Source organism: Melospiza georgiana, chromosome 6 (assembly GCF_028018845.1).
Source record: "Melospiza georgiana isolate bMelGeo1 chromosome 6, bMelGeo1.pri, whole genome shotgun sequence".
Lineage (NCBI taxonomy): Eukaryota > Metazoa > Chordata > Aves > Passeriformes > Passerellidae > Melospiza > Melospiza georgiana.
The window spans coordinates 62,497,042-62,523,351 of record NC_080435.1 but is presented as its reverse complement, the minus strand read 5'-3'; the positions used below and the strand labels follow the sequence as shown (position 1 = coordinate 62,523,351).

The 26,310-nt window shown below is 47.9% G+C and overlaps 3 protein-coding genes across 9 annotated transcripts in view; 1 reads left to right on the top strand and 2 right to left on the bottom strand.

Moving 5' to 3' along the window:
* Positions 1-1,384: 1,384 nt before the first annotated feature.
* L2HGDH (L-2-hydroxyglutarate dehydrogenase) lies at positions 1,385-15,283 on the bottom strand. Its single transcript, XM_058026449.1, has 10 exons — positions 15,207-15,283; positions 13,213-13,328; positions 11,065-11,216; positions 8,920-9,051; positions 8,201-8,363; positions 7,652-7,686; positions 5,636-5,803; positions 4,071-4,228; positions 3,133-3,264; positions 1,385-2,428 (listed from the first exon to the last, which is right to left on the bottom strand). Exons 1-10 carry the CDS (start codon positions 15,281-15,283, stop codon positions 2,233-2,235), a joined length of 1,329 nt encoding a protein of 442 aa, XP_057882432.1. The 3' UTR covers positions 1,385-2,232.
* A 34-nt stretch (positions 15,284-15,317) lies between these two features.
* On the top strand, positions 15,318-20,752 carry DMAC2L (distal membrane arm assembly component 2 like). The gene is made up of 4 exons (XM_058026457.1): positions 15,318-15,697; positions 16,868-17,076; positions 18,886-19,057; positions 20,242-20,752. Exons 1-4 carry the CDS (start codon positions 15,606-15,608, stop codon positions 20,354-20,356), a joined length of 588 nt encoding a protein of 195 aa, XP_057882440.1. The 5' UTR covers positions 15,318-15,605; the 3' UTR covers positions 20,357-20,752.
* Positions 20,753-21,724: 972 nt separating this feature from the next.
* The window catches only part of CDKL1 (cyclin dependent kinase like 1), a 17,745-nt gene continuing 13,159 nt past the window's right edge, over positions 21,725-26,310 (bottom strand). For 4 of the 7 annotated variants that reach the window (XM_058026452.1, XM_058026453.1, XM_058026456.1 and 1 more), the window contains 4 exons: positions 24,859-24,941; positions 24,426-24,482; positions 23,804-23,959; positions 21,725-23,010 (listed from right to left, as the gene is read on the bottom strand). In XM_058026452.1, coding sequence (XP_057882435.1) covers positions 22,903-23,010; positions 23,804-23,959; positions 24,426-24,482; positions 24,859-24,941 — 404 coding nt within the window. In that variant the 3' untranslated portion in view covers positions 21,725-22,902. Of the gene's footprint in view, positions 23,011-23,803; positions 23,960-24,425; positions 24,942-26,310 lie in introns of those variants that run through there. The other 3 variants (XR_009114585.1, XR_009114586.1, XR_009114587.1) reach the window with 3 other exon arrangements.

Genomic DNA, 26,310 nt, shown 5'->3' with positions numbered 1-26,310 from the left:
TTCCATTTCACAGAATGCTGCCTCAAGGTTCATAATTTAAATTTCAGACAAACTTTATCCCAAACAATCATCACCTGAGAGGAGAAAGCAGAGCACAGGGAAATGCTGACTCAGGACTCCCCCTGCTCTCTGCTTTGCATTTTCATGTTCTCTATTCTGTTCACACATGTCAGGGCACACCCCTTGTGGGAGGAAGTGGCTTTTGCAATCCTTCTGTGGGATTTGCTGTTGATGGGCAACACTTGTGGCAGGGAGGGAAAACAGGATTGTGCCACTGTTGGGAGCTTTACCCAGCCCTGTGGCACTGGAACACTTGGAGCAGCTGAATCTCTGCCTGAAGTGACCAAAACTCTGCTCTGAAGGGTTGGTGTTTGAATTCCCAGCAGGCAATTTGCTGGTAAAGTAGACTTTACCAGGGAAAAAAGAGGAGAATTATATTATTATTATTATTATTATTATTATTATTATTATTATTATTATTATTATTATTATTATTATTATATTTATTTTATTTAAATTTTAATTATTATCAATAATAATAACAACAACAATAATAATGGCAGATTAAGCCCTTTTTCCCCTCAAAAGTGTCTCCAATCTATAGAGTAAAATCAGCCTCACAGCTGCCCTCCTGTGCTAATCCACTCCCATCAGAGGAGCTCAGAAAAGAACTTTTAAAGTTCTTTTCTCAATTAATTAAATTAATTAATGTCCAATTTAATTATTATTAAAAATAAAAATTAATTTTAATGGATTAAAAATAATGATAATAATTTAATGTACATAAAATAATTATAATAATTAAAATTAAATAATTTTTACTTTTAAATTATTATTAAAATAAAAAATTAATGTCCAATTTTCTGGTGCAAAGTGCCCACAATTATCTGTGCTACCCAGCAGCTGTTATTAAATGCTCAACCCTTTGTCCCTGAGGCCACAGAGTTCTGCTGCACAGCCATTCTGAGGGACACTCCCAGATGCTGAGCCCAGCCCTGAGTTTGCCTCACCTCTCCCTGCACACAGACTCCTCCAGGTGCATCCCTGATAAAATCTGGGATTCAGTGGAGCTCAGAGGGGTCACCAGCCCTGCCTGAGCTCCCCCTGTGCTCAGGGAAAATGGGAAATGTCCCTGACTCATCCCTGCCTGGGCTCCAAGGGAAGCAACCCCAACCACGACTCAGGGCAGGTTTTTCTGGAGCTTCCCTCCCTTCCCATTTCACATTTCCTGCTCCAAAGACCTTTTTCCCTGCATTGCTCAAGGGGCTGCACAAAGATCAGCTCCTTTTGCATCATCAGCACTCAAAGGAAGAAACCCAAAGGCACTGATGAGGTTTGTGATCAGCACTGATTTCCCAGCTGGAAATGAAATGAAAAGTGATTGTTTGTATCCATGTTCTGATTTCTGCTTTATAAAAAACACAGCCAGTGATCAGACAGAGTATCTGAATTGCAGATCTGAATTGACTTGGCTTTGGTAATCCCCTTGAAGCTTATTTTTCTGTGAAATACTCTACATTCAGGTTGAAGGCTCTGAATATTGTTCTCAATCTCTGCCAAAGCCTTTAATTCCACATCAGCAGGGTTTATCCTCCTGTTCCATTACCTCCGTGCCATCCTGAGGGCTGCACACCCAATCTGAGTGGCATCAGAGCCACCACGCCTGTGGCTTGTGAGGAGGCCTGAGGTTTCTCTGAGGAGGCAGCACTGTGAGCACAGCCATGGCAAATCCAGGAGGAAAATCCCAGCATGGGGAGGGATCCCAGCACAGAGAGGATCCCAGCACAGGGAGGGATCCCAGCACAGGGAACAGGGAGGGATCCCAGCACAGAGAGGGATCCCAGCACAGGGAGGGATCCCAGCACAGGGAACAGGGAGGGATCCCAGCACAGAGAGGGATCCCAGCACAGGGAGGGATCCCAGCACGGGGAGGGATCCCAGCACGGGGAGGGATCCCAGCACGGGGAGGGATCCCAGCACAGGGAACAGGGATGGATCCCAGCACAGGGAGGGATCCCAGCACAGGGAGGGGTCCCAGCACAGAGAGGGATCCCAGCCTGCCGTGCCTGTGCTGCACAGCCCGCCACGGCTGCTCCATGGCCAAACCCTTCTCAGCACAGAGCGGGCCCAGAACAGTGCCTGGTGGCTGTGTGTCCCTCGGGGGCAGTGGCAGGCTGCAGGGGGGCAGCAGGCAGGGTTCCTGCCGGCATTCCTGCCGGGGCCCCTGCTCCCTCAGAGCCGGAAGCGGCGCTGCGCCTCGTCGGCGATGGCGGCGGCGATGGCCAGGGAGGAGGTGGCCGCGGGGGAGGGAGCGTTCCTGACGTGCAGGATCCTGCTGCCCACGGGCCCCGAGCCCCCATCAAACACAAAGTCATCCACCAGGTTGCCCTCACTGTCCAGGGCCTGGGCTCTCACACCTGAGGGACCCCTGTGAAAGCAAGGAGGAGCAGGAGGAAAATGTTCTGAGTCGGGGAAGGAATTCCTGTGAGGAGGTGGGAGACGGTGATGAGGGCAGGGGAAGGCAGACAGAGTATTTTGGGGGAATTTTAACACTCAAGAGGCAGAGTGGGGGTATCTGACAGTCATGGGATCATGGAGGTGGCCAAATTGTGACCTTAAAGCCCATCCAGCGCCACCCCTGCCATGGCAGGGACACCTCCACTGTCCCAGGGTGCCCCAATGTCCAGCCTGGCCTTGGGCACTGCCAGGGATCCAGGGGCAGCCACAGCTGCTCTGGCAATTCCATCCCAGCCCCTGCCCGCCCTCCCAGCCAGGAATTCCTTCCCAATCTCCCATCCAACCCTGCCCTCTCAGTTTGAGGCCATTCCCCTTGTCCTGCCCCTCCCTCTCCATCTCTCTGTGGGTTCTCCCCAAGTACTGCGAGGCCACAGTGAGGCCACCCCAGAGCTTCTCTCCTCCAGGCTGAACAATCCCAAAATTCTCAGCCTTTCCTCCCAGCAGAGCTGCTCCAGATCATCCTGGTGCCTCCTCTGGACTGAGGAGCTCCAGGACCTCCCTGTGCTGGGACCCCCAAGCTTCTGTATCACATTTTGGTGGAGGAAGGCATTAAACCCCTGCCATGTTTTCTGCTTTTCAAACAGGAGATTTCCCAACAGAAGCAGCTTCCTTTACCTGAGAACATCATTGGTGGTGACCTCAGGGATGAACCTCTGCAGCTGCCTGACCTGGGCACTGAGGGAGAAGGCTCTGTACAGCTCCCCCAGGCCGTAGGACACGTTCCTCAGCACCAGCTTCCACAGCCCACTGTGGACAAAAGGGAGAAACAGCTGCAGAGGGGGAAAACCTGCCTCAAATGCACCAGCTGCAGCTGCAGGAGGCAGCAAATGCAACTGCAGGGCACAATTCCCACTGCCAAAATCAGGAACACATCATGCTTTGTGTTTGAGAAATGCATGTTTGTCCTTCTCTGCTCCCACAAACCTTGCTCACAGAGCTGTGGTGCTGAATGAATTCTGAATCCCAGTCCTGGAGGTGTTCCAGGGCTTGATGGGCTTGGAGCAACCTGGGCAGGGACACCTCCCACTGTCCCAGGGTGTCCCAGTGCCCAGCCTGGCCTTGGGCACTGCCAGGGATCCAGGGGCAGCCACAGCTGCTCTGGCAATTCCAGCCCAGCCAGGAATTCCCAATTCCCAATCTCCCACCCATCCCTGCCCTCTGGCACTGGGAGCCATTCCCTGGCTCCTGTCCCTCCATCCCTTGTCCCCAGTCCCTCTGCAGCTCTCCTGGAGCCCCTTCAGGCCCTGCCAGGGGCTCTGAGCTCTCCCTGGAGCCTTCTCCTCTCCAGGTGAGCACCCCCAGCTCTCTCTCCCAGCCCTTCTCTCCCCCCAGCACCCTGTGCAGGTATTTCATGATGCTGTCTCAGTTGATTGGGTTATCACAGTGCACCAGCACCTTCCCAGACTGGCTGAGACACGTCCTGGCACAAAACCCAAATATGAGACCACAAACACCCCAAAAAGGTGGGGAGAGCAGGATTTGGGCAGGAAGGGGCTCCCATGGCTCACAGCTCACCGAGAGCAGACACAGACACAAACACAAGGCATCCTTACCTGTAGGTGACAGCATCCAAGAAGTCCCCAGGGCTGAAGTCCAGGAGTTTGTAGCCCTCTCTCTTAAAGGCCAGCACTGCATTAGGGCCAAGCCAGACACTGCCATCCATCCTGGGAGTGAAATGGAAGCCCAGGAATGGGAAACGAGGGTTGGGGACCTGCAGTGGGACAGCAGTGAGCAGAGCTCCTACAAACAGCAAATTTCCCATTTTATTTCCCACCACAGCAACAAAACTCTGAGTCACAGAGCCTCAGCACTGGCTCTGAGCTGGTTTTGTTGCTGGTTAATTGTGCAGTTGTGGCATGGCATTAATTAAAGCACTGGAGAACAGAGCAGGGCCAGGTAAAGCTGAATTTTAGGGAAAAGGAAAACAAATAATGGGGGGGAAAAAAGTCCACATGATTTCTCAGGATATAAATCAACAACACCCTGATGTGATTCACCAGCAGCAATAAAAAATACAAAATATTAGAAACCCTTACTGTGTGTACAAAGCAGCCCGAACGTAGCAGGTTAATGCTAATAATAATGCTAATAATGCTAATAATAATAAATCTGCATGTTCTTTTTTTGTTCCACTTCCTCCCTCCCATCCCAAGACAGGGTCCTGAATCATTCCCAGGTGAGATCAGACAAACAGCAATGCCCAGCATTCCAATTTTCCCAAAGATCCAGTGTTTAGCAGGCAAAGCCAATCTCATATTCAGAAAATCAGTATTTAAGTGGACAGAATTGGCTAAAATGCTGCCCTAGCAATTCTCTCCACTTGCTCTGTGATTCATTTTCTGTCTGGGATTGCTGCTCTTCATCCCATTATTTGTCTATTTTAGGTGTAGAAAGGTTGTTTTCTTTTCTCCCACATCTATTTTTAATGACAAAATCAGCTAATTCAAAAATAAGGTTGAGAGGAGAATACCTAAATCTGAGTGCTGGGTATTGGCACAAAAGATGAAACCCTTTATCAATAATTTATTCCAGAATCACTGGGGTTGGGAAAACCTCCAGTGCCACCTGTGAATTTCCTGAGGGTACCTTCAACACCTTTGTCCAGATTATCAATAAAGAGATTAAACAGGACTGTTATAATTATTAAATAATTAATAATCAGTGCCACCTGTGAATTTCCTGAGGGTACCTTCAACACCTTTGTCCACATTATCAATAAAGAGATTAAACAGGACTGTAATAATTATTAAATAATAAATAATAATTGAATGTCACCTCTCCCTCGCTACAGATTCATTTCAGGACACATAGAAATAATTTAGAGTTTTCTGGATACGTGGCAATGTGATATTCCATCTTTTCTCTATTAAGTAAAAAAACCCCAAAAATAAACCCATAAACAAAACAACTGGCAATAACTTCCTATGTGGTACTTCCATGTTTTGTTCAATTAACAAAAAAAAATTAACAAGAAATGAACAAAACCCAACTGTCCTGCCCCAAACCAGCCCAATCTCCACCCATGTGTGTGCATCACTGTCTGACAGAAACAAACAGAATTTTTCCTTTTTTCTGTATTTTTAGCAGCTCTCAGGGCACTCAGAGCAGGGGCACTCACTGGATAAATATTTCCTTTGACCAAATAAGACTTTTCTGGTTTTAGCAGCAGATAATCCCCTCGGAAAGGGACAATCCTGGGCTGGGGGCTGCAGCCGCTGATCCGCGCCAGGCGGTCGGAGTGGAGCCCAGCACAGGTCAGGATGTGCCCACAGGTCACCTCCTGCCCCTGGGGAACAAAAAACACCACGAAAATTCAATTAATCAATTAAATAAATAAATAGAATTCAATCAATAACATTTATTGGACTTATATTAAAAAAACACATCAAAATTCTATTTATCGGCTAAGAAAAACACCCAGGAAAACCCCCCAGGCATTTATCTAAATAAATAAAATTTATTTTTAAAAAAATTAAATAAATTTAATATTTATTTAAATATTTAAATAAGATATTAAATAAATAAATATATTCAATAAATAAATATATTAATATACTTAAATATTAAACAAATTTAATATTAAATAAATAAAATTTATTTAATAAATAAATAAATTTAGGGACAGGTCACCTCCTGCCCCTGGGGAACAAACTACACCAAGACAATTAAATTAATAAATAAAATAAAATAAATACAATTAAATCAATAACATTTATTGAACTTATTAAAAAAATAATCAAAATTCTATTTATCTGCTAAAGCAAACACCGAGAGCAACTCCACAGGAATTTACTTAAATAAATAAAATTTATTTAACTTATTAAAAAAAAAAACCCAAATTCTTTTTATCTGCTAAAAAAAACACCCAGAAAAACCACAGGCATTTACTTAAATAAATAGAATTTATTTAACTAATATATAAATAATTTATTTAACTTATTAAAAAAAACCCCAAAACACATCAAAATTCTATTTATCACTAAAACAAACATCCATAAAAACCCCACATACATTTATTTAAATAAATAAAATTTGTTTAACTTATTTTTTAAAAAATTAAACTTATTTAAATAAGTTAAATAAGGATGTTCAATGATTTGACCCCATAGGGTGGGAACAGCTATAAATGCGTGGAGAGTTGCTAAATATTAAACACCTTTAGCATCTAAATAAAGAAATAAATAAAAATCAAAAATTATTATCTATTTATTTAGCTTAGTACCTGCTTTTAAAAATTTCTTTTTTCAACTGAAAAATATTTGCATGAAAAAAACCCAGTATTTGGTGGAAAAAAAAAACAGTATTTGGTGGATAAAACCCCCAGTATTTGGTGGAAAAAAACCCCAGTATTTGGTGGAAAAAAACCCAGTATTTGGTGGAAAAAAACCCAGTATTTGGTGGAAAAAAACCCCCAGTATTTGGTGGAAAAAAACCCCAGTATTTGGTGGAAAAAACCCCAGTATTTGGTGGAAAAAAACCCAGTATTTGGTGGAAAAAACCCCAGTATTTGGAGGAAAAAATGTTAACAGATTTTGGAAGCTGCTTTTTAATGAAAGAGCAGAAAAGAGGAGAAAAAAGCAGCAGAACTAAATTAAAAATGACCAGAGGGGTTGTGGAGTTGTTTTTGTGGCAGACATTCCCTCCTGAAGGTGAAGGGGTACAAGCACAGTCCTGACTGCAGGAACAGCAGCTGCCACTGCTCTGATGAGAAAATGATAATAAAATGATAATAAAATGATATAAAATGGTGCCAAAAGCCTCCTTATCACTTTATGGATGCCAGAGCCCAAAAGCAAACATGAAAATTGGTGTTTGTCACCAGATGAACAAGTCATAAAGGAGTTCTTGGAAGTATCAGCATCAGATTGTGCAAATAAGCAGATAAGGGATGCTAAATGTCAGTTATAGTTTAATATTTTACACCATCATTATTATTATTATTATTTATTTATTTGACACCCTCATTAAGAACTGACTGCAGTTGTTTTATCAAACTGGTCATGTTGCTGAACAGCAGATTTTTAATCTTTTTTTTTTTTTTTGGAAATTATTAATTCACCAGAAAAAAAAAAAAATCTGAAGAAAAGGAGAAGCAGCTTCCTGGAAGGAATGAGAACTTCTTTTCCAGCCTTACCTTTTTGCTCCTAACAATGACTGGGTATTTCAGCCCTGAAATGGAATTAGACAAGAGAAGGAATTACTGCAACAGGCACCAGAGACCTGACAGAACAGGAAGGAATTTCCCTCTGGAATATCTCCAAGCTGTGTAAGAACAGCTCTGGTCATAATTAATGTTGTTGGACATGTCTGGATTTATTAATTAATAAGAGTTTTATTCTTCCCTCTGTGTGCCAGCACGGATTTCAGGATAAGGAAAATCACTATCACAAGAATAAACATGCAAGATTCAGATAAATCTGATTTTAAGAGAGAACAACTTTATTTCTCCATTTTACTCTCACTTCTTTCAGCTGAAGGGTGACCTGCCTGCAAAAAACCCCAAGTGAGTCTGCTGAATGCTCTCACTAAGAGTATTCAGCAAAATACTCTTGGGCCAGGAGTATTTTTCTCATCCCTAGTGGACAGAAAAATTTAGAAATGTCATTTCAGTTAAAACAATCGTGTTTTGAACAAAATCTTTGTAGTAAATGGAGGGGGGGAAAAATAAAAATTGCAGCCTTACCATCTTCACTTTGTGCAGGACTTTCTTTGGCCATCTCCATGTCTGTGACCTCAAAACCAGTCAGGATTGTGCCCCCTGCTTCCTGGAAGTCTCTGGCATAGGACTGGGCCACTTGTTTGTAATCCACAATGCCAGTGTAGGGAGAGTCCAGGGCCATCAGTCCCTGGCAGGGTTTGAGACACAGAGGAAAAGTGAAAATTGGAATATTTCACTGGGAATATCTGCAGGGCCGTGGGAAGGGAGTGCTGCTGTCCCCCCTTGTGCTCAGCTGGATCTGGAACACTCCAAGGGATGTTTTAGGGAGCAGATCCAAAATGTTTACAGGGAAAATGAAAATATTGGAAAATATTCCTTTCCAGAAAATTTCTCTCTGTATTATCTACAACCACTCCCGAGTGTCACAGCTGCCAGCTGAAACAGCACAGGGAATTCACATCCAGCTTCTCCTTCCAAACAAGGGCAGAGCAATCAATAACAAATCTGTGTTCCACCAACTCCACACATTCCTCCTGCTGGGAAAACAAACAGGCTGAGAAGTGCTACATAACAACCTCACTGAAATGGGCTTGATCCAAAAACACTTTTATGGATGGGAAGGAACTTCCAGGCTCTTCTGAACTTGGAGCTCAAGGCCAGAAATGTATTTGTGTTAAATCAGAAGATGTTTTCACCTGAGAAACAGCTCCTACAAGGTCAAGAGAAGGATGGCAAGCCCTTACCCTGCAGAAGGGCTCCTTCTCCTGGATTTCCTTGGCTCCAATGAGTTTCAGCCCTGGGACATTGTTCTGCAGCCCCCTCTCGTACAGAGCTTTGAGCCTTGGGATCTCATCCTGTTCCACAGCCACAATCAGCTTTGGGGAAGGAACAAAGGCACAGCAGTGAGCAGGACAGAGCAGGGCAGCTCTGGCATCAAGCACAAGCAGCAGGGAATGAGTGAACAGTGAATCCAGGGGTGAGGAATGGTTGGCACACAGAATTGCACAGAATTCTATGGCTGAGGAAGCACTAATAAATACAGCACAGAGAATTAAAAAATAAATGCTAAACTGTAGTGTGAGTTACAATCAATTGACAATATTTGCCAGAAGCAGACTGAGACTACAAGTCTTCATGTGAGGGAACAGAATTTGAATTTGAAGAACCACTGGGATGCTTTCAGAAGCAAAATGAACTGAACCCAAGATGTACAAACCTCCAAGAGCTTTGATAAGAGAGTGGGGACCTGTTCTGACATGGCCTGAGTGGAATTGTACCAGTTTCATTTAACCAAGGAGTCTGTCCACAGCTATCTGAGGAGATAAATGCAGACAGAATCCCCTGTGCCAGCTTTGCACAGCCCATGATCCTGCTCAGCTCTGGCACCTCTCAGCTGTGAAGCTCTCCAAGCCTGGGGCTGCTCCAGGGAAAGCTGGGGAAGCTCCACCATGATCTCCCCTGGAATGAGCTGCCAGGGAGTGCCATGGAATTGTGGAATTGTTCAGGCTGGAAAAGCTCTCTGAGAGCCCAACTGATCCCTCAGCACTGCCAGGGCCACCCCTGCCCCATGTCCCCAAGTGCCACATGCACAGGGACCTTCAGTCCCTCCAGGGATGGGGAGTCCAGCACTGCCAGGGCTGGACAAACCTTTCCAGGAAGGAATTTCCCCAAAAAATACCAAACCTAAAGCTCCATGGTGCAACCTGAGGCCATTCCCTCTGCTCCTGTCCCTGTGTCCCCTCCTGGCAGGAGCTGTGCAGAGCCACAAGGGCCCCTGAGCCTCCTTTGCTCCAGGCTGAGCCCTGCCCAGCTCCTCAGGGATTCTGCAGCCCCTGCCCAGCTCCTCAGGGATTCTGCAGCCCCTGCCTGGCTCCTCAGGGATTCTGCAGCCCCTGCCCAGCTCCTCAGGGATTCTGCAGCCCCTGCCCAGCTCCCTCAGCCTCTCCTGGGACTCCATTCCCTTCCCTGGACAGCTCCATCCCCTGCTGTGGCTTTGCTGTGAGGAGCCCAGAGCTGTCCCCAGCACTGGAGGTGGCCCAGCAGAGCCAGCACAGGGGACAAGCCCTGCCCTGCTCCTGCTGCCACCCTGCAAAAATATAAACCATGATCATAAATCATCAACCAATCATCCACCAAATTTTAGGTTCTTGTAGCTTATAAAAAGCACGACACTGAAGGTGTCAAGATGGTTGCCACACACACCCAAGGACAAAAGACTTAGTCCTAACCTTACTGTTGGTTTTTGCTAGGTATGTACATGCAGGTATCTGTGCTCCAGTGGAGATGCCCTGGACACCTTGGTACAAAATACACAAATTCAGCTGCCCCAGGCTGCAGCTGAGCCCTTGAGGACAGCTCTGAGCAGGCTGTCCCCTCAGGGGTGCTGCTGCACAGAGCCACAGTGCCACCCTGTGCCCAGCCTGGCAGCACAGGCAGCTCTGAGAAAAACCCTGGAATTCAAATTCATCCCTCAGGGCCTTGGGGTCAGGACAGAGAGTCCTGTGGCAACAGCAGCTCAATGCCCAGGGAGAGGTGGAAAACCTGGACTGAGTGTTAGAAACACTGGAAAATGGAGACAGAACTCTGTTTCACTGAGCCTGACCACACCTGGCACGCTCTGCCCAGCCCTGGTCCTCACCTCGCACCAAAGACACTGAATTAAAAATGGCTCAGAGCATGAAGACAGCGTGGGGAGGTCATGAGAAACCTTCTATCAAACTGAAAGGGATGATCTGGGGGCAGGAGGGGATTGTGGACATTACACACATTTATGTACAAAATTATCTGCAGCTGGAAGAGTGAGGAGAAAACCCACAAGCAGGCCTGGCAGCACACACCACAGAGCCTCAGTCTGCAGGGTGAAGCAGGGAACCCCAGAGCTCCTGTACCTTCCCACACTGCTTGTAGGGAATGCCCTTCTGGTCACAGTATCTGTAGCACAGGGCTGCCCCCTGCACGCACAGCCGGGCCTTCAGGGAGCCAGGAGTGTAGTAAATCCCACTGTGGATCACACCACTGTTGTGGCCACTCTGGTGATGGGCTGAGGAGAAAGGAAAACACATTGTTAGAACTCATTGTTCCCAGTTAAGCACTCCTGCTGCCAGAAACACCAGTTAACTGAGGTCCTGCCTTAAATCAGCATTGTAAGACATGATGAGGTGAGAGAACTGCACAATTAATTCCTCCCCTGGCCTCAGAAGGTCAGAGAAACACTGACACAGCCAGCCCTGGTTAATGATAATCCATCACAGCCTGCACTGTGTTGGACCAACAGGGAAAAAAACCCTAAAACAACAAATTTTTCCTTCAAGAACAAACCAATCAATCAAAACAGGCTCAAATCAAATTTTAAAATCCAATTTTTACAACGAAATGCATCTCTTAGGGCCTCATCCAACATAATATCTGTCCAATCCACAATTCCTTTGGATGTGCTGGCAGGCCTGGGAGGATTTTTGAGTATTTGTGAACTGGATTAGGTTGCTATTTCCTCTTTGCAAATAGATAAAATAGAGGTGAAAAACACCAAAAACATTTTTACTGAAGTAATTTGGTCAGGTTCCTCTCCCTCTTTAAGGTGTGGATGCCCAAAGGTCACTCCTGCTTAGCACTCCACAGTTGTGTGTCTTGGGGATAAAAAATCATTTTTATCCCCATATCTCCATAGGCTGATGGAGCTATTTCAGAAAAGATTTGGGGCTCAGGTCCTGTTTGGAGTTAATCACTGCTGTCTATGCCTTGGGATTCTCCCAGCTCCATGCAGGACCTGCCTGTGCCCTCCCACAAGCTGCACTATTCCTTATCCTGGTGATTCCCCTCATCCTCTGTCCTGCCATTCCTGAGCTGCTGCAGCCCCAGCAGTCCCACTGCAGCTTGCACAGGAGATTTGAACCCCAAATTCCCAATCTGCAGCCCCAGCAGTCCCACTGCAGTTTGCACAGGAGATTTTAACCCCAAATTCCCAGTCTGCAGCCCCAGCAGTCCCAGTGCAGCTTGCACAGGAGATTTTAACCCCAAATTCCCAATCTGCAGCCCCAGCAGTCCCACTGCAGCTTGCACAGGAGATTTTAACTCAAAATTCCCAATCTGCAGCCCCAGCAGTCCCACTGCAGCTTGCACAGGAGATTTTAACTCAAAATTCCCAATCTGCAGCCCCAGCAGTCCCAGTGCAGCTTGCACAGGAGATTTTAACTTTAAATTCCCAATCTGCAGCCCCAGCAGTCCCACTGCAGCTTGTACAGGAGATTTTAACCCCAAATTCCCAATCTGCAGCCCCAGCAGTCCCACTGCAGTTTGCACAGGAGATTTTAACTCAAAATTCCCAATCTGCAGCCCCAGCAGTCCCACTGCAGTTTGCACAGGAGATTTTAACTCAAAATTCCCAATCTGCAGCCCCAGCAGAGAAGCACAGACTGATGAAACTCTGCTGAGGGACACATCCTTGGGAGAAGGGTGAAAGAAATCCCTGTTAGGGGAGAGTCTTGGCACTGACATGCAGTCTCAAGCTGCACCAAGGGAGATACAGGCTGGATATCAGGAAAAAGTTTTTCATTGAAAGGGTGATAAAGTTCTGGAATGGCTGCCCAGGGAGGTGGTGCAGTCCCCATCCCTGGGTGTGTTTAACAAAGCCTGGATGTGGCACTGGGTGCCAGGGCTGAGTTGAGCTGTTGGGGCTGGGTTGGACTCCATGATCCTGAAGGTCTCTCCCAACCTGGGCATTCTGTGAATTCTGTGAGAGCCAGCACAGAATTCCAGGACGGTTTGGGATGGAAGGGACTTTAGAGATCACCTCTACAGAGACCACCTCGTCCCAGCCCTGCCATGCTCAGGGACACCTTCCACCATCCCAGGCTGCTCCAAGCTGTGTCCAGCCTGGCTGGAAATGGGAAATCCATCACCCACTTCAACAACGAGGGCAGCTGCCCTCCCACAGCCACTGCTCCCTGCACACAGATACCCGTGAGGCGCTGAGGCTGTGGCAGAGCGTCCTCGGGCACAGCCTCCCCTGGGTGCCTGTCCCCTGTCCTGCTCCCTACCTGGCTCCTGCTCCTTCTCCAGCACGGCCAAGGCCAGCGAGGGGTGGCGCTGCTGCAGCTCCCGGGCCGTGGCCAGGCCCACGATCCCCGCACCAACCACGGCCACGTCGAACGAGCTGCGGGGACAGCGACAAGGGATGGTGTGAAAAATGGATATTTTGTGATTGGCTTTTCAGAAATATTTAAATGAATGTTATATGTGTTGTGTTAGAAAGTGATGCTGTGTTAATTCTCTTAAGCAGTGCTGTGTTAAATATAGTTTTAGGTTATAACATAATGTTAAAATCGAAACTGTGCTATGTAGGATACTTTTTTTAAAGAAAGGACTCGCACTGAGACAGCAGCCACAGGACACCTGAATCTTTCAAAGAGAATTTATTGCTCCATTATCAGCAGAAATGAACTTCTTCCCGCCTCGCTTGGGCCTGAAGATCCTGTCAGGATTCAGAGGAAGAAGCTGACACTGCCCAGCCAGAATCCTGTGTTTGAATGGAATTTATGCACCATGGATGAGCTGTATGAATATGCAACAGGCTGCTGCTTTTAAGGGTTAATCCTCTGTTAACCTGGGGCCTTTTTTGGGCTTCAGTACCCAGACTGTCTGTAACTCTTTGTTTCTATTGTCTCATATTGTCCTAATCCAAATTATTATTACTCTAATTGTATTACTATTTTTATAACCATTTTATTACTAGTAAACTTTTAAACTTTTAAAAACAAGTGACTGGCGTTTTTTCACAAACAGGGATAGGGGAAAAGGGTGGGGATAGGGGAAGGGCATGTCAGGAATAGAGTGGAAAGGGGACGGGGAAAGGACAGGGGAAAGGATAGGGAAAAGGGATATAAAAGAAGGAGATACAAGGAATAAAGAGGATATAGAGGAGAGGAAAACGAGATAGAGAAAAGGGGGTAGGGCTGATTAATAATGTAAAGGGGGAAAGGATAGAGATGGCAGATAAAGGATATAGGGGAAGTGGCTATAGAGAATATAGGGGATAAAGGAGAGAGGAGAAGGGGATAAGGAAAGGTGAAATAGCAAACATAGAGGATACAGGAGAGAGGGACAGGGAATGGGGGAAAGGATAGGGGAAAACGATATGGAAAGTGTGAAAAACGCCAATCACTTGTTTTTAAAATTTTAAAAGTTTAATAGTAATAAAATGTTATAAAAATAGGAATACAATTAGATTAATAATAATTTAGACAATTTGGATGTCCGAATTGGGACAATATGAGGCAATAGAAACAAAGAGTTACAGACAGTCCAGATACCTTTTCTGGGCAAAATAAGCCTGAAAAAGGCCCCACGTTAACAGAGGATTAACCCTTAAAAACAACAGCCTGTTGCATATTCATACAGCTCATCCATGATGCATAAATTCCATTCAAACACAGGATTCTGGCTGGGCAGTGCCAATTTCTTCTTCTTAATCCTGATGGCATCTCCAGGGCTGAGCAAGGCAGGAAGAAGTTAGTTTCTTCCAATAATGGAGCAATAAATTCTCTTTCTCTGAAAGATTCAGGTGTCGTGCGACTGCTATCTCAGTGAGGGTCCTTTCTTTAAGAAAAAGTACCCTACATACATAGTTTCTATCTTAACATTTTGTTATAACCTAAAACTATATTTAACACAGTACTTAAGAGAATTAATACAGCATCACTTTCTAACATAATACATACAATATTCATTTAAATATTTGCAAAAAAGGCAATAAAAATTACACATTTTTCACAGAAAGGAACAGGGGAAGTGGATAAAGTAAGAAGAGAGGGGAAGGGGTGAGGGGAAAGGGAAAATTATAGGGATAGGGGACACAGATAAAGTGAAGGGACTAGGACAGGGGAAGATACAGGGTTAGGGGAAGGGGAAAGGGAAAATTATAGGGATAGGGGACACAGATAAAGTGAAGGTAAAGGACTAGGACAGGGGAAGATAGAGGGTTAGGGGAAGGTGCCGGTGTGTGCCGGGCCCGCCCCGCTGCCCCCGGCCTCACCTTCGCCGCCGGCTCTGGAGCCGCCACAGCGCCGGGGCCCCGCCCGGGCCCGCGCGGCCCCTCAGCGCCGCCGCCATCTTGGGGGCGGAGGGACCGCCGGGGCCGCCCGTCCTTCTCTCCTCCTCCTCCTCCTCCTGTCCTCTCCTCCTTCTCCTGCTGCTGCCCCTGCCCCTCCTCCTGCTGCCCCTGCCCCTCCTGCTCCGCTCCGCTCGGCCGGGCAAGGTTCGGCCGCTGGGCGCCGGGGGCAGCCCGGGGGCGGTGCCGCCCCCCTGCAGCCGTGGGCCCCGCCGGGCTCCCAGCCCCGCTCAGGCCGTGAGGGCCGCACGGCCTCCCCCTGCCTCTGCCGCAAATAACACCGACTAACACCTCCCTTTCCCCTTTGCCGTCTGCAAGAAGGTGATGATGGCCTTGGGGACGCTCCTGAGGAAGCCACCGCTGCCGCCGGGCAGTTGTAGATCCTTCTGGGGATGGCTGAATGCTGTGTTCAACAAGTAAGAGTGAGTCGCTGGTTAATAATTAACTTTCAGATCCCTCAAATTCTCTGCGCGGTTTGTGAAGCGGAACAATCAAGTCCCTACGCTGCAGAAAACGTTTTCTGTCATTAATGCTCCTCTTTCTCTCCAGATTGCATGCTGGTTGTTGGCAAGGGGTCATTCCGTGTCTGCTTCCCCTTCCAAAGCCGTGACTTTCCAGGGCAAGGCGCGGGCTCTGCCCCTGCCCTCAGGGGCCAGGACGAGCTGGCCACATGGATCCCATCCCTAAATCCGGCTCTTCTTTGACTCCAAAACTCACCTTAACCAGTAGCACAGTTTTCTTTCCTTACAGACATGGAAGGAAACAGTTAAGTCCAGGTGTATTTGTATTCTTATTTTTCTAAAGAGCATCCGCCACTTAAGTTAAAAAACCTCACACCAGATTAATGTGAAAAACGTCAATCACTTGTTTTTTAAATTTTAGAAGCTTAATAGTAATAAAATGGTGATAAACATTGTAATACAATTAGCGTAATAATAATTTGGACAATTTGAATTAGGACAATATGAGACAATAGAAACAAAGAGTTATGGACACTCCGGGTGCCTTTTCTGGGCAGCACGAGCCTGAAAAAGGCCCCACGTTAACAGGATAAACCCTTAAAAACCACAGCCTGTTGCATATTCATACAGCTCATCCATGATGCATAAATTCCATTCAAACCCAGGATTCTGGCTGGGCAGTGTCAGCTTCTTCCTCTGAATCCTGACGGCGCATTCGAGGCAGGAAGAAGTTCATTTCTCCTGATAATGGAGCAATAAATTCTCTTTCTCTGAGAGATTCAGGTGTCCTGTGGCTGCTATCTCAGTGTGAGTCCTTTCTTTAGAAAAAAAGTATCCTATATAGCACAGTTTCTATTTTGACATATTTTATAACCTAAAACTATATTTAACACACTGCTTAGGAGAATTAACACAGCATAAGTTTCTAACAGAACACATATAATATTCATTTTAATATTTGCCAAAAGCCAATCATAAAATACACATTTTTTTGCACAACCCAAAAATCACCCGTGAACCATTTGTGGTAAATCACATCCTCGCTTCTCTGGCACACGACCAGGGATGCGCTGTGGAGGTTTTGAATTGCCCGGGCAGTAATCGCGGCGCTCCGTGTGCCCGCAGGGTGGATCACGAGCGCATCCGCGCCGTGGGCCCGGACCGGGCGGCCTCGGAGTGGCTGCTGCGCTGCGGGGCCCTGGTGCGCTACCAGGGCTCGCCCAAGTGGCAGCAGGACTACAACGCGCTGCCCACCGGGCCCCTGGGCAGGTACCGCATCGAGGCCATCAGCGCCACCGACTCCTGCATCATGTACAGAGGATTTGACTACCTGGGTAAGGTGCACGTGGGGAACGGCAGGCGCTTGCTTGTAGAATTTTACAAGTTTAATAGGTCGTAAAAATGGTAATGTAAGTAGGGTAGGAATGATTTGGACAGTTTGGATTAGGACAATATGAGACAACAGAAACAAAGAGTTATGGGGGTCTGGGTACCTTTTCTGGGCAAAATAAGCCCAAAAAAGGCCCCAGGTTAACAGAGGATTAACCCTTAAAAGCAGCAGCCTGTTGCATATTCATACAGCTCATCCATGATGCATAAATTCCATTCACACACAGGATTCTGTCTGGGCAGTGTCAGCTTCTTCCTCTGAATCCTGACAGCGCCTTCGAGGCAGGAAGAAGTTCATTTCTCCTGAGAATGGAGCAATAAATTCTCTTCCTCTGAAAGATTCAGGTGTCCTGTGGCTGCTATCTCACTGCCAGTCCTTTCTTTATAAAAAGTATCCTACATAGCACAGTTTCTATTTTAACATTTTGTTATAACCTAAAACTATATTTAACACACTACTTAAGAAAATTAACACAGCATCACTTTCTAACACAACACATATAATATTCATTTGAACATTTGCCAAAATCCAATCATAAAATACACATTTTCACATTGTGGTGATTGTTCTTAATAGATTTCATTTGAATTGCATCAAAATAATAACAATGGTGTCATTTTATCGTTCCTTAGCTAGATACTGATAAATAATTTGTGGGGTTTTTCCCCCTTTATAAATATTTATCAGTCCCCAAGGTTTTGCTGGAGGTGTGGTATGAAGTGGAAAAACTTTGGGAATTTCAGCTTTTACCTGAAGTGGCCGTAGCACTAAGGAAGTGCCACAAATGTTGAGGAGTTCATAGCAAAAAGCACTGAAAATATTATTTTTCTTCTGCACCAAGGGATGATTTTGGTGTCTCTGAAGTTGTAATTCTGCTCATTCTCCAGGCATTTTTGATGTCTTCAAAGACAAATAAAAGAGAGATTCCCTTAAAAACAAGAGATTAAACAAGTGTTTCAGGTGGTCTTTAAGTAACAGAAACCAAAAAGGGAACAGGCTGTTTTATTTTTTCATAGCAAGGGACCCTGAATTTCTGGCATTTACACTTTCTTATGTCAGTCATTGTTTATTACCCAAAATTGTGTGGGTTTGTGTTACTTGCCCATCTCAAAGCTCTTGAAATCTTACTGAAACAATTCCAACCCCGAAGTTTTCCTAAATCTGAAGTAGCACAGAAGGACTTTGGAGATTGATTGTGTGTTACAGCCCCTGTATAAAGGGATGTGTTGCTGGGTGGTTTGGGGGGCAGTTATTAAATTGAGAATTTAACAACCAGCACAGGCTTGTTAGCATTGAGGAATACAAAACCAGGGAATGATTCTGTGCTTTCACTGGAGAGCTCTGGGTGTCAGGGGCACAGACCCAAAGCTGACTCTGACATGGCTTCAGGATGTTTTTATACCCTTATTGTTACATAACTACATATTAATTATTAAACTTCTATTGTTCTTTGTATACATTGATTTCAAAGCATGGATTTTGTGATTTCCTTCAAACCCCAACATCGTTTCTCATTATTCTTGTTAGCATTAAACAATAATTATATCCAATTACCAAACAATCATTGCACCTAACAATCCTGTCATTTATCATGGTCATTCAATGATTACACAGGTGCAGCCTAACATTTCCCAGGGCCTACAGGCCTGTCCTTGCTTTCTAACTCCCCTGAGTCTTCCATGGTTTTAGAAACATTTTATCCCTGTAGTATCAGGCTGGGATTGTGGAGCCAACCCTGCCTTGTGCCCTGCAGATGGCCTGGAGCACGTCAGGGACATCAAGCTGGAGAAGTGCATGTACATCCAGGACCAGTGTCTGCAGAGGCTCGGCGAGACCAGCACCCTCCAGAAGAGTCTGCAGCAGCTGAAGATCATCTCCTGTGGCAACGTCACCGACACGGGAATCCTGGCCCTGCACAGGCTGGCGTGCGTCGGGCAGCAGGGGCTGGGATTGGGACTGGGATTGGGACTGGGGCTGGGATTGGGACTGGGGTTGGGAGTGGGACTGGGACTGGGACTGGAGTTGGGGCTGGGGTTGGGGTTGGAGTTGGGACTGGGACTGGGATTGGGACTGGGACTGGGGTTGGGGTTGGGATTGGGACTGGGGTTGGGGCTGGGATTGGGGTTGGGACTGGGACTGGGGTTGGGGCTGGGATTGGGACTGGGATTGGGGTTGGGACTGGGATTGGGACTGGGACTGGGGTTGGGGTTGGGATTGGGACTGGGGTTGGGGCTGGGATTGGGGTTGGGACTGGGACTGGGGTTGGGGCTGGGATTGGGACTGGGATTGGGGTTGGGATTGGGGTTGGGACTGGGATTGGGACTGGGACTGGGATTGGGGTTGGGATTGGGACTGGGGTTGGGATTGGGACTGGGGTTGGGACTGGGGCTGGGACTGGGACTGGGCTTGGGATTGGGACTGGGCTTGGGATTGGGACTGGGGTTGGGATTGGGGTTGGGACTGGGACTGGAGTTGGGGTTGAGACTGGGATTGGGGTTGGGATTGGGTTGGGACTGGGCTTGGGATTGGGTTGGGACTGGGATTGGGGTTGGGGTTGGGATTGGGATTGGGACTGGGATTGGGGTTGGGACTGGGACTGGGATTGGGGTTGGGATTGGGACTGGGGTTGGGGCTGGGATTGGGGTTGGGACTGGGATTGGGGTTGGGGTTGGGACTGGGACTGGGGTTGGGTTGGGACTGGGATTGGGGTTGGGGTTGGGACTGGGACTGGGATTGGGGCTGTGCTGCCTGCGGGGGCTGTGGGGTGGCTGGGTGGGCTCAAGGATCAGTAACGAGTGATCAGCTTGGCTGCTGTTCTGAGCCCTCTCCTCAGCAGCTTTGTTTGACACAGTTTGTGTCCTGTAGCTTTCAGTGCTTCTCCGCCTCACAGCTTCCTCAGGGTCTGGGACACACCTGGGTGCAATTGGGTACTGCAGTTAAAAACCCCAACCCCCCACTTCAGAAACAAACTTCCAGCAGAACCAGTTAAAATACCAAAAATCCCAGTCACCATTTAAAATACTCCAAACAACTGCAGTAGAATAATTTCTCCAATTTCTCTGTCAGCAATTCAATAATAGTTGTCTGTTTTCTTTTTGAATATTTACAGGAACCTGAAATATTTGTATCTGAGTGACCTTCCTGGGATCAGAGAGAAAGAAAAAACCGTCCGTGTCCTTCAGCAGGCACTGCCCAAGCTGGAGGTGGAGCTGGATTTGGAATAAACACAGCAGCACATAACTGAGATGTGTTCCCTAGGATTTGTGTCATTTTGCATCAGTGAAGTTGTAGACACCACTGTGCTTCCAGTAAGTCCAGCTCTCCCAGTCCAGCCTTTTAAGAAATCCTGCAATTTTTATTGAGCTTCAACTCAGTGGTGGATCAACAGCAGACAGGGCAGGCCTCTGCACGTAGGCATCTGTTTGCTGTTTTTGTAGGAAGCTCTGGATACCTCAGTGGGAAGTTCTCAGTGTTTCATTGCACAGGAGCAGAGTGGCCCTGGGGGAACGTCGGGGTGTGTGTGGTCAGTGCCTGGTGCTGGTGCTGCTCCTCTGGCAGATCTCACCCAGTAGGTGGGTGCTGATTAATAAAGAGCTTCTGGGTCTTTTTTGTGTTCTTCACACTTGGGCTTTGTCTGGTTCCACGATCTGCAGGCAGGCAGGGTCACCCCTCAGAGCACTGAGCTGCTGAGGGAAGCAGGCTGTTTGTGCAGGAGCAGCAGCTCTGGGACACAGCCCTGAACACCTTTGGTGAGTGCTGATGGCCTGGAGCAGCTCTGTGAGCTCTGCAGGTGCATCCTCATCCCTCCTGGTACAGAAAAGCCATTGAGAATTGCTGAGGTTGGAAAAGTCCTCTGAGACCACGGGAGTCCAAATGTTCCCCCAGCACTGCCAAGGCCACCACTGCCCCCTGTCCCCAAGTGCCACATCCATGTGGCTTTTAAATCCCTCCAGGGATGGTGGTGAGTCCAGCACTGCCCTGGGCAGCTGTGCCAGGGCTGGACAAACCTTTCCAGGAAGGAATTTCCCCAATATCAAACCTAAAGCTTTGTGGTTCAACCCGAGGCCGTTCCCTCTGCTCCTGTCCCTGTGTCCCCTCCTGGCAGGAGCTGTGCAGAGCCACAAGGGCCCCTGAGCCTCCTTTGCTCCAGGTGAGCCCTGCCCAGCTCCCTCAGGGATTCTGCAGCCCCTGCCCGGCTCCTCAGGGATTCTGCAGCCCCTGCCCAGCTCCCTCAGGGATTCTGCAGCCCCTGCCCAGCTCCTCAGGGATTCTGCAGCCCCTGCCCAGCTCCTCAGGGATTCTGCAGCCCCTGCCCGGCTCCTCAGGGATTCTGCAGCCCCTGCCCAGCTCCTCAGGGATTCTGCAGCCCCTGCCCGGCTCCCTCAGGGATTCTGCAGCCCCTCAATCCTTTCTTGTGAGGGACTCAGCAGTGCCCCAGGATTGGAGGTGGGGCCTCACAGGTGCCAGCACAGTGGGAATGGCTCATCCTCAGGGAGAGCACAGCATTTTCACTCAGATCCCTGGTTTCCACATGGAAGGAAACAGAAGGCCAACAGGCACACGCAGGACATGGCATCTGTCCCACGGAAAGGGCTTTTACTGCTGTGGAACACAAAACGTACTGGCAAAACATTTTTGCTCTAAGTGTCAGTAAAAAGAGGATGTTCTTGACCATATATAGCAAAATACCTCCAGTAAATTGGAAAAAGAAGCTACATTTCTTTTATTCAAAATCATCACAACATTAAATTCTGAGATTCCACAAACCCCATTCGTTCTAATACACACACTTAGGTAGAACTCCTGCCTGTGTCTGGCCAATGTTATAAATTACATTCATGATTAGTTTTGATAAAATCATTTCTATAACTACAAGCAAGTGCCCTCACTCTTGTCAGAAGGAGAATTTAAGGATGAAACTTGCAGGAGGAGCTCTGGGAAGACTAAAGAAACAGCAGGGATGTTGGTGCTCTGTTCCTGGTGCCTGTGGGCCTCTGAAGCCCCAGCAGCACTCGGAGACCTTTGAGCTCTGGAAGGGCAGCAGTGAGCCCAGTGCACCTCTGGAGCTGAGATCCCTCCCAGCCTGGGCTGCACCCACACAGCTGCAGCCCAAAGCAGCACAGGCACAGCTCCTCACACAGCAGGGACCTGGGCCCAGCCCAAAGCAGGAGGGAGCCGGGCCCAGCCCAAAGCAGGAGGGAGCGGGGCCCAGCCCAAAGCAGGAGTGAACTGAGCCCAGCCCAAAGCAGGAGGGACCCGGGCCCAGCCCAAAGCAGGAGTGAACTGAGCCCAGCTCAAAGCAGGAGTGAACTGAGCCCAGCCCAAAGCAGGAGTGAACTGAGCCCAGCCCAAAGCAGGAGTGAACTAAGCCCAGCTCAAAGCAGGAGTGAACTGAACCCAGCCTAAAGCAAGAGGGACCCGGGCCCAGCCCAAAGCAGGAGGGACTGGTGGATTTGGCAAGGCAGAATTCTCCTGCCAAGTCTAAAATGCAAGGACAGAGTTTTAAATTTCATACTGTGAGCACTGGGCTGGGTAATCCTGCACCAGGAGGCAATCAGGAATGAAAGCAGAATGCATTTGCCTTTGTACACAGAGCACTAAGAGGAGCCTGGAGTTGTTTCTGCATCACTTCCTCTCCATCAGTGACCCAGAGTACAGACAGATCACTCTGTACGTGCCAGAACTTTTAGTAATTGAGTTTTCCACTGTGCATCCTCCATTTATAAATCCTGGGTGGCTTCGAACAACTGAGTTTTGCTGTGCCACCTGGTCAGATGTTTGGGAAGTGGTACTTTGGTTTCCTTGTCTTGCAGCAGTTCTTCTTGCTGTCCAAAGCTGGGAGAACTTTGCTGCAGGTCAGCTGAGGCAGGTGCTGTAACTAAAGGAGAAGTTACACCGTGTCTATTTGTTTGGAATGGGAATAAAGCACACATGGAATCAATTTTCACACAGAATATGAGCTATGAAACTATTCCTACTGTAATCCTGCACTTTCCAGGCTAAGATTCTGGGGTTTTATCACTGGACTCATTAAAGAATTCCATTAGGCAAGAAAAATATCCCAGGTGATAAAAATGGAAGAGGCCAATTGGTGTGAGCCAGAACTGACACCCTGCAGCAATTCTCCATCCCTCACCTCCACCCTCCCATAGAGCCACAGAGCCCAGCCTCAGAGCTACCATGGGGAATGTGGCTCCCAGAATAAAGCACTGTGGAGTGAGGTGCATTGTGAGGCTGCATTTGGGGACTTGGGATGGAGGCTGGAATAGCCAGAGCAGCAGGGAGACATTTGCTTGGCAGCTCCAGAAACACCCAGGCCGTGGGGTAAGGTGTGGAACTGCTACAAACACAAGTGGTGTTTATTCCATCTCCATAATTCAGGATTAAAAAGCACCTGAGCACTCAAATTAACCCAGTGTGCAGTTTGTGCAGCCCTCCTGCTGCTCTCTGTCAGGAATGCACATTCCTGGATGAACATTACTGTGAGCTGTTTATCCCCAGGGCCCCACGGAGCCGCAGTGCAAAATGCACTTTGTGCAGAGTTACTCTTTAGCCAGGGGCTGTTTCCTCCTGGGGACAGAACCCAGAGCAGCCCAACCCCCGTCAGTGCCAGCACAGCCCCCAGGAGAGCAGCCCCTCCTGGGGGGATATCAAACACCATGGAGCCTTACCCCCGGCAGGTGCCTCCGAGGCAGCCTGGCTGCTCTCTGCGAGCCCCTCTGGCGCTCTCTGCCCAGCTCTGCTGCCTCCCTCAGGCTGCCAAAGTAGGGCTGCTGCAGCAGCTGCTCACAGCTCTGCCTCTCCGCAGGGTCCATCCGGAGGCAGCCCTTCAAAAGATGGAGGATGACACAAAGCACTGCTTGCCCAGCCCTGCACAATTCCCGTGCTCCCCACACACAGCCCAGGAGCATTCCCACAGGCACACGTGTTTGTAACTTCAATGGATTCTAGGAGTGGCTGCTCAGAGCCAGCATGAAGCTTGAGGAGCAGCTAATTATCCAACAATTACAAGAATTAATCATGGGATGGTTTGGGATGGACGGGACCTTAAAGACCATCTTGTTCCAACCCCCTGCCCTGGGAGAGACCCCTTCCCTGTCCCAGGCTGCTCTGAGCCTGTCCACCCTGGCCTTGGACAATCCACAACTGCAGCAGGAATTGAGGCTCAAGGAACAGCTGCAATCACGTGGGGCAGCACACCGGGTGTGAATCCCAGACTCAGTCCCAGACTCTCACACCAGATGATTTGTTTATCCCAGGGCTGGGCTCCTCCACAAGCTGGAGTGTCCTCACCTTCATGAGAGCCAGTGCAGAGTATGAAATATTGGGGAATTTCACTTCCAATGGTTCCTGCAGGGAAAAAAAAAACAGGGGATGGACTCATATTAGCAAACTTTTCATTCATCAGGTACCAAGACCCAGCTTTCCATAGGAACATGACCCATTCCTCGCAAAATGCCTCCCTCATTCCATGTGCTCACAGGCCTGGCAGCTCTGAGGATGTGCCACCAGAAATGGGGGAAAGCAGCACAAATTAAACATTTTCTGACTCCTTTTACACAGATTGTAAGTTAAAATGTCCTGAGAGGTTCAGCCACCCCCAAATAATACTCTGGTGCACACTGGCAAAGTAGGGGACACAGCTTTTGGGCAGGGAAAAACACTGCACAGCAAAGGACAGGGCAGGGTGGGGAGGGAGGGAAGTGCAGCTGCAGGCAGCTCTTACCATGATCTCTGGGTCTGGAATTCTTACCCCACTGAAGAACTGGTTGGTGCTGAACACTTGCTGGTGCCTGGGAATGAGATCCCCTTCAACCAAGAATTTAAAAGAGAAAAAAAAATTGGAGTAATTAGCTTAATTTTATAGTGCCTGCATTGAACATGTATCCTCTGACAAGGCTGATGCCACCCAAGGCAGCATATAAAGAGGTGGAGCATGGCAATGTGCCTGGTGACAATTAATGTCCATTTGGGCCACCAGTGATCCCACACCCGTGTGACTGCTGAAGGAAAGGCAGGCACACAAGTGTTCAGGAGAATTTAACTCCTTTTGGGTGGAATTCTCTTTGGACACTCCTGAGGGTGCTGTGCAGGACAGAGCTGGAGCCCAGCCCCGCCTGAACCTGCTGCAGCTTCTCCCCAGGGCAGCATTTCTGAAGCTCAGAGCACCCCAGAGCAAGGAAAATGCTTAAATCCAATCCATAGCAAAGGAGCCATCCAATGCCAACCCCACCATGGCTCAGCTTCAGTCAAGGAACTTTGCTCTGGGAACAAAAGTTATAATTTATATCTGCCTAACGCAGGCATTAATGAACTCTGGGGGATGAAGGAATCAGTGATGAACTGTTTTTCTAGCTGAGGAGTTCATCTGTTTAAAGCCATTAGTCACCTTTGCAGTTTTATAAACTGCTCAGTTAAAATTACAACTCTCTGTTTGTTCCAACAAATCTCAGTGAAAAGTGGGGGACTGTTTGTTGTCACCCAAGAAATCAGATGTTACACACCAAAACTGAAAAGAATCAATGGGGCTGGGTTAGTTTAAGTGTTATGGAGGATAATGGCTCTTGTATTTAACAGAGAGGCTCCTGAATTCATTGATGAACAAGAAACACGTGGAACAGACAAGCTGTGGTGCTCACACTCCTCAGGACACAGCCATCAACAGGCACTGACCACACTTCTGAGACCTCCCAAGCTGGGATGAACTCAATCCAGCTGTTCACGGACCCCTGTGTTTGGTACCAAACCCTGAACAAACACCTGGATCTTGTGAACCTTGATGCAAACATTCCTGGTCCTTTCTGACACAGGCACCTCATGTTTTTGTCTGTGTGGAGACAGCTGAAGGGGCTGTGCTCCCCCACCCCAGCAGGGACCAGGAGGGGCACCCAGTGGTACCAAACACATCCCACACCCTTCCTAACCTGCCCTGCAGCAGCCCCAGCTTCCCAGAGGGTGAGGGCAGTGAGGGATGGCTCCAGGCAGGGATCCCAATGCACTGGGTCACTGTGAGCCTGTCAGCACATGCACACCAGGGCAGGGACACCCAGCTCCTCCTTAAGGACAGGAACCCCTCAAATCAACCAGCACCTTCTACAGGGAGAGATCTGCTGGCTAAATCCCCCCTGGCTGCCACAGAAACATTTTATGAAAAATCCTTTTGCTAAGATCTTCCTCC

What these genes read in the sequence shown, in the direction of transcription:
- L2HGDH (XM_058026449.1), bottom strand. Translation starts at nt 15,283, where the DNA reads ATGGCGGCGGCGCTGAGGGGCCGCGCGGGCCCGGGCGGGGCCCCGGCG. An exon ending in CTCCAGAGCCGGCGGCGAAG is followed by an intron (nt 13,329 to 15,206) that starts GTGAGGCCGGGG and finishes CTGTCCCCGCAG; the next exon opens with CTCGTTCGACGTGGCCGTGG. An exon ending in CCTACAAGCAGTGTGGGAAG is followed by an intron (nt 9,052 to 11,064) that starts GTACAGGAGCTC and finishes CCTTCCCCAAAG; the next exon opens with CTGATTGTGGCTGTGGAACA.
- DMAC2L (XM_058026457.1), top strand. Translation starts at nt 15,606, where the DNA reads ATGATGGCCTTGGGGACGCTCCTGAGGAAGCCACCGCTGCCGCCGGGC. An exon ending in CTGAATGCTGTGTTCAACAA is followed by an intron (nt 15,698 to 16,867) that starts GTAAGAGTGAGT and finishes GTGTGCCCGCAG; the next exon opens with GGTGGATCACGAGCGCATCC. An exon ending in CAGAGGATTTGACTACCTGG is followed by an intron (nt 17,077 to 18,885) that starts GTAAGGTGCACG and finishes TGTGCCCTGCAG; the next exon opens with ATGGCCTGGAGCACGTCAGG.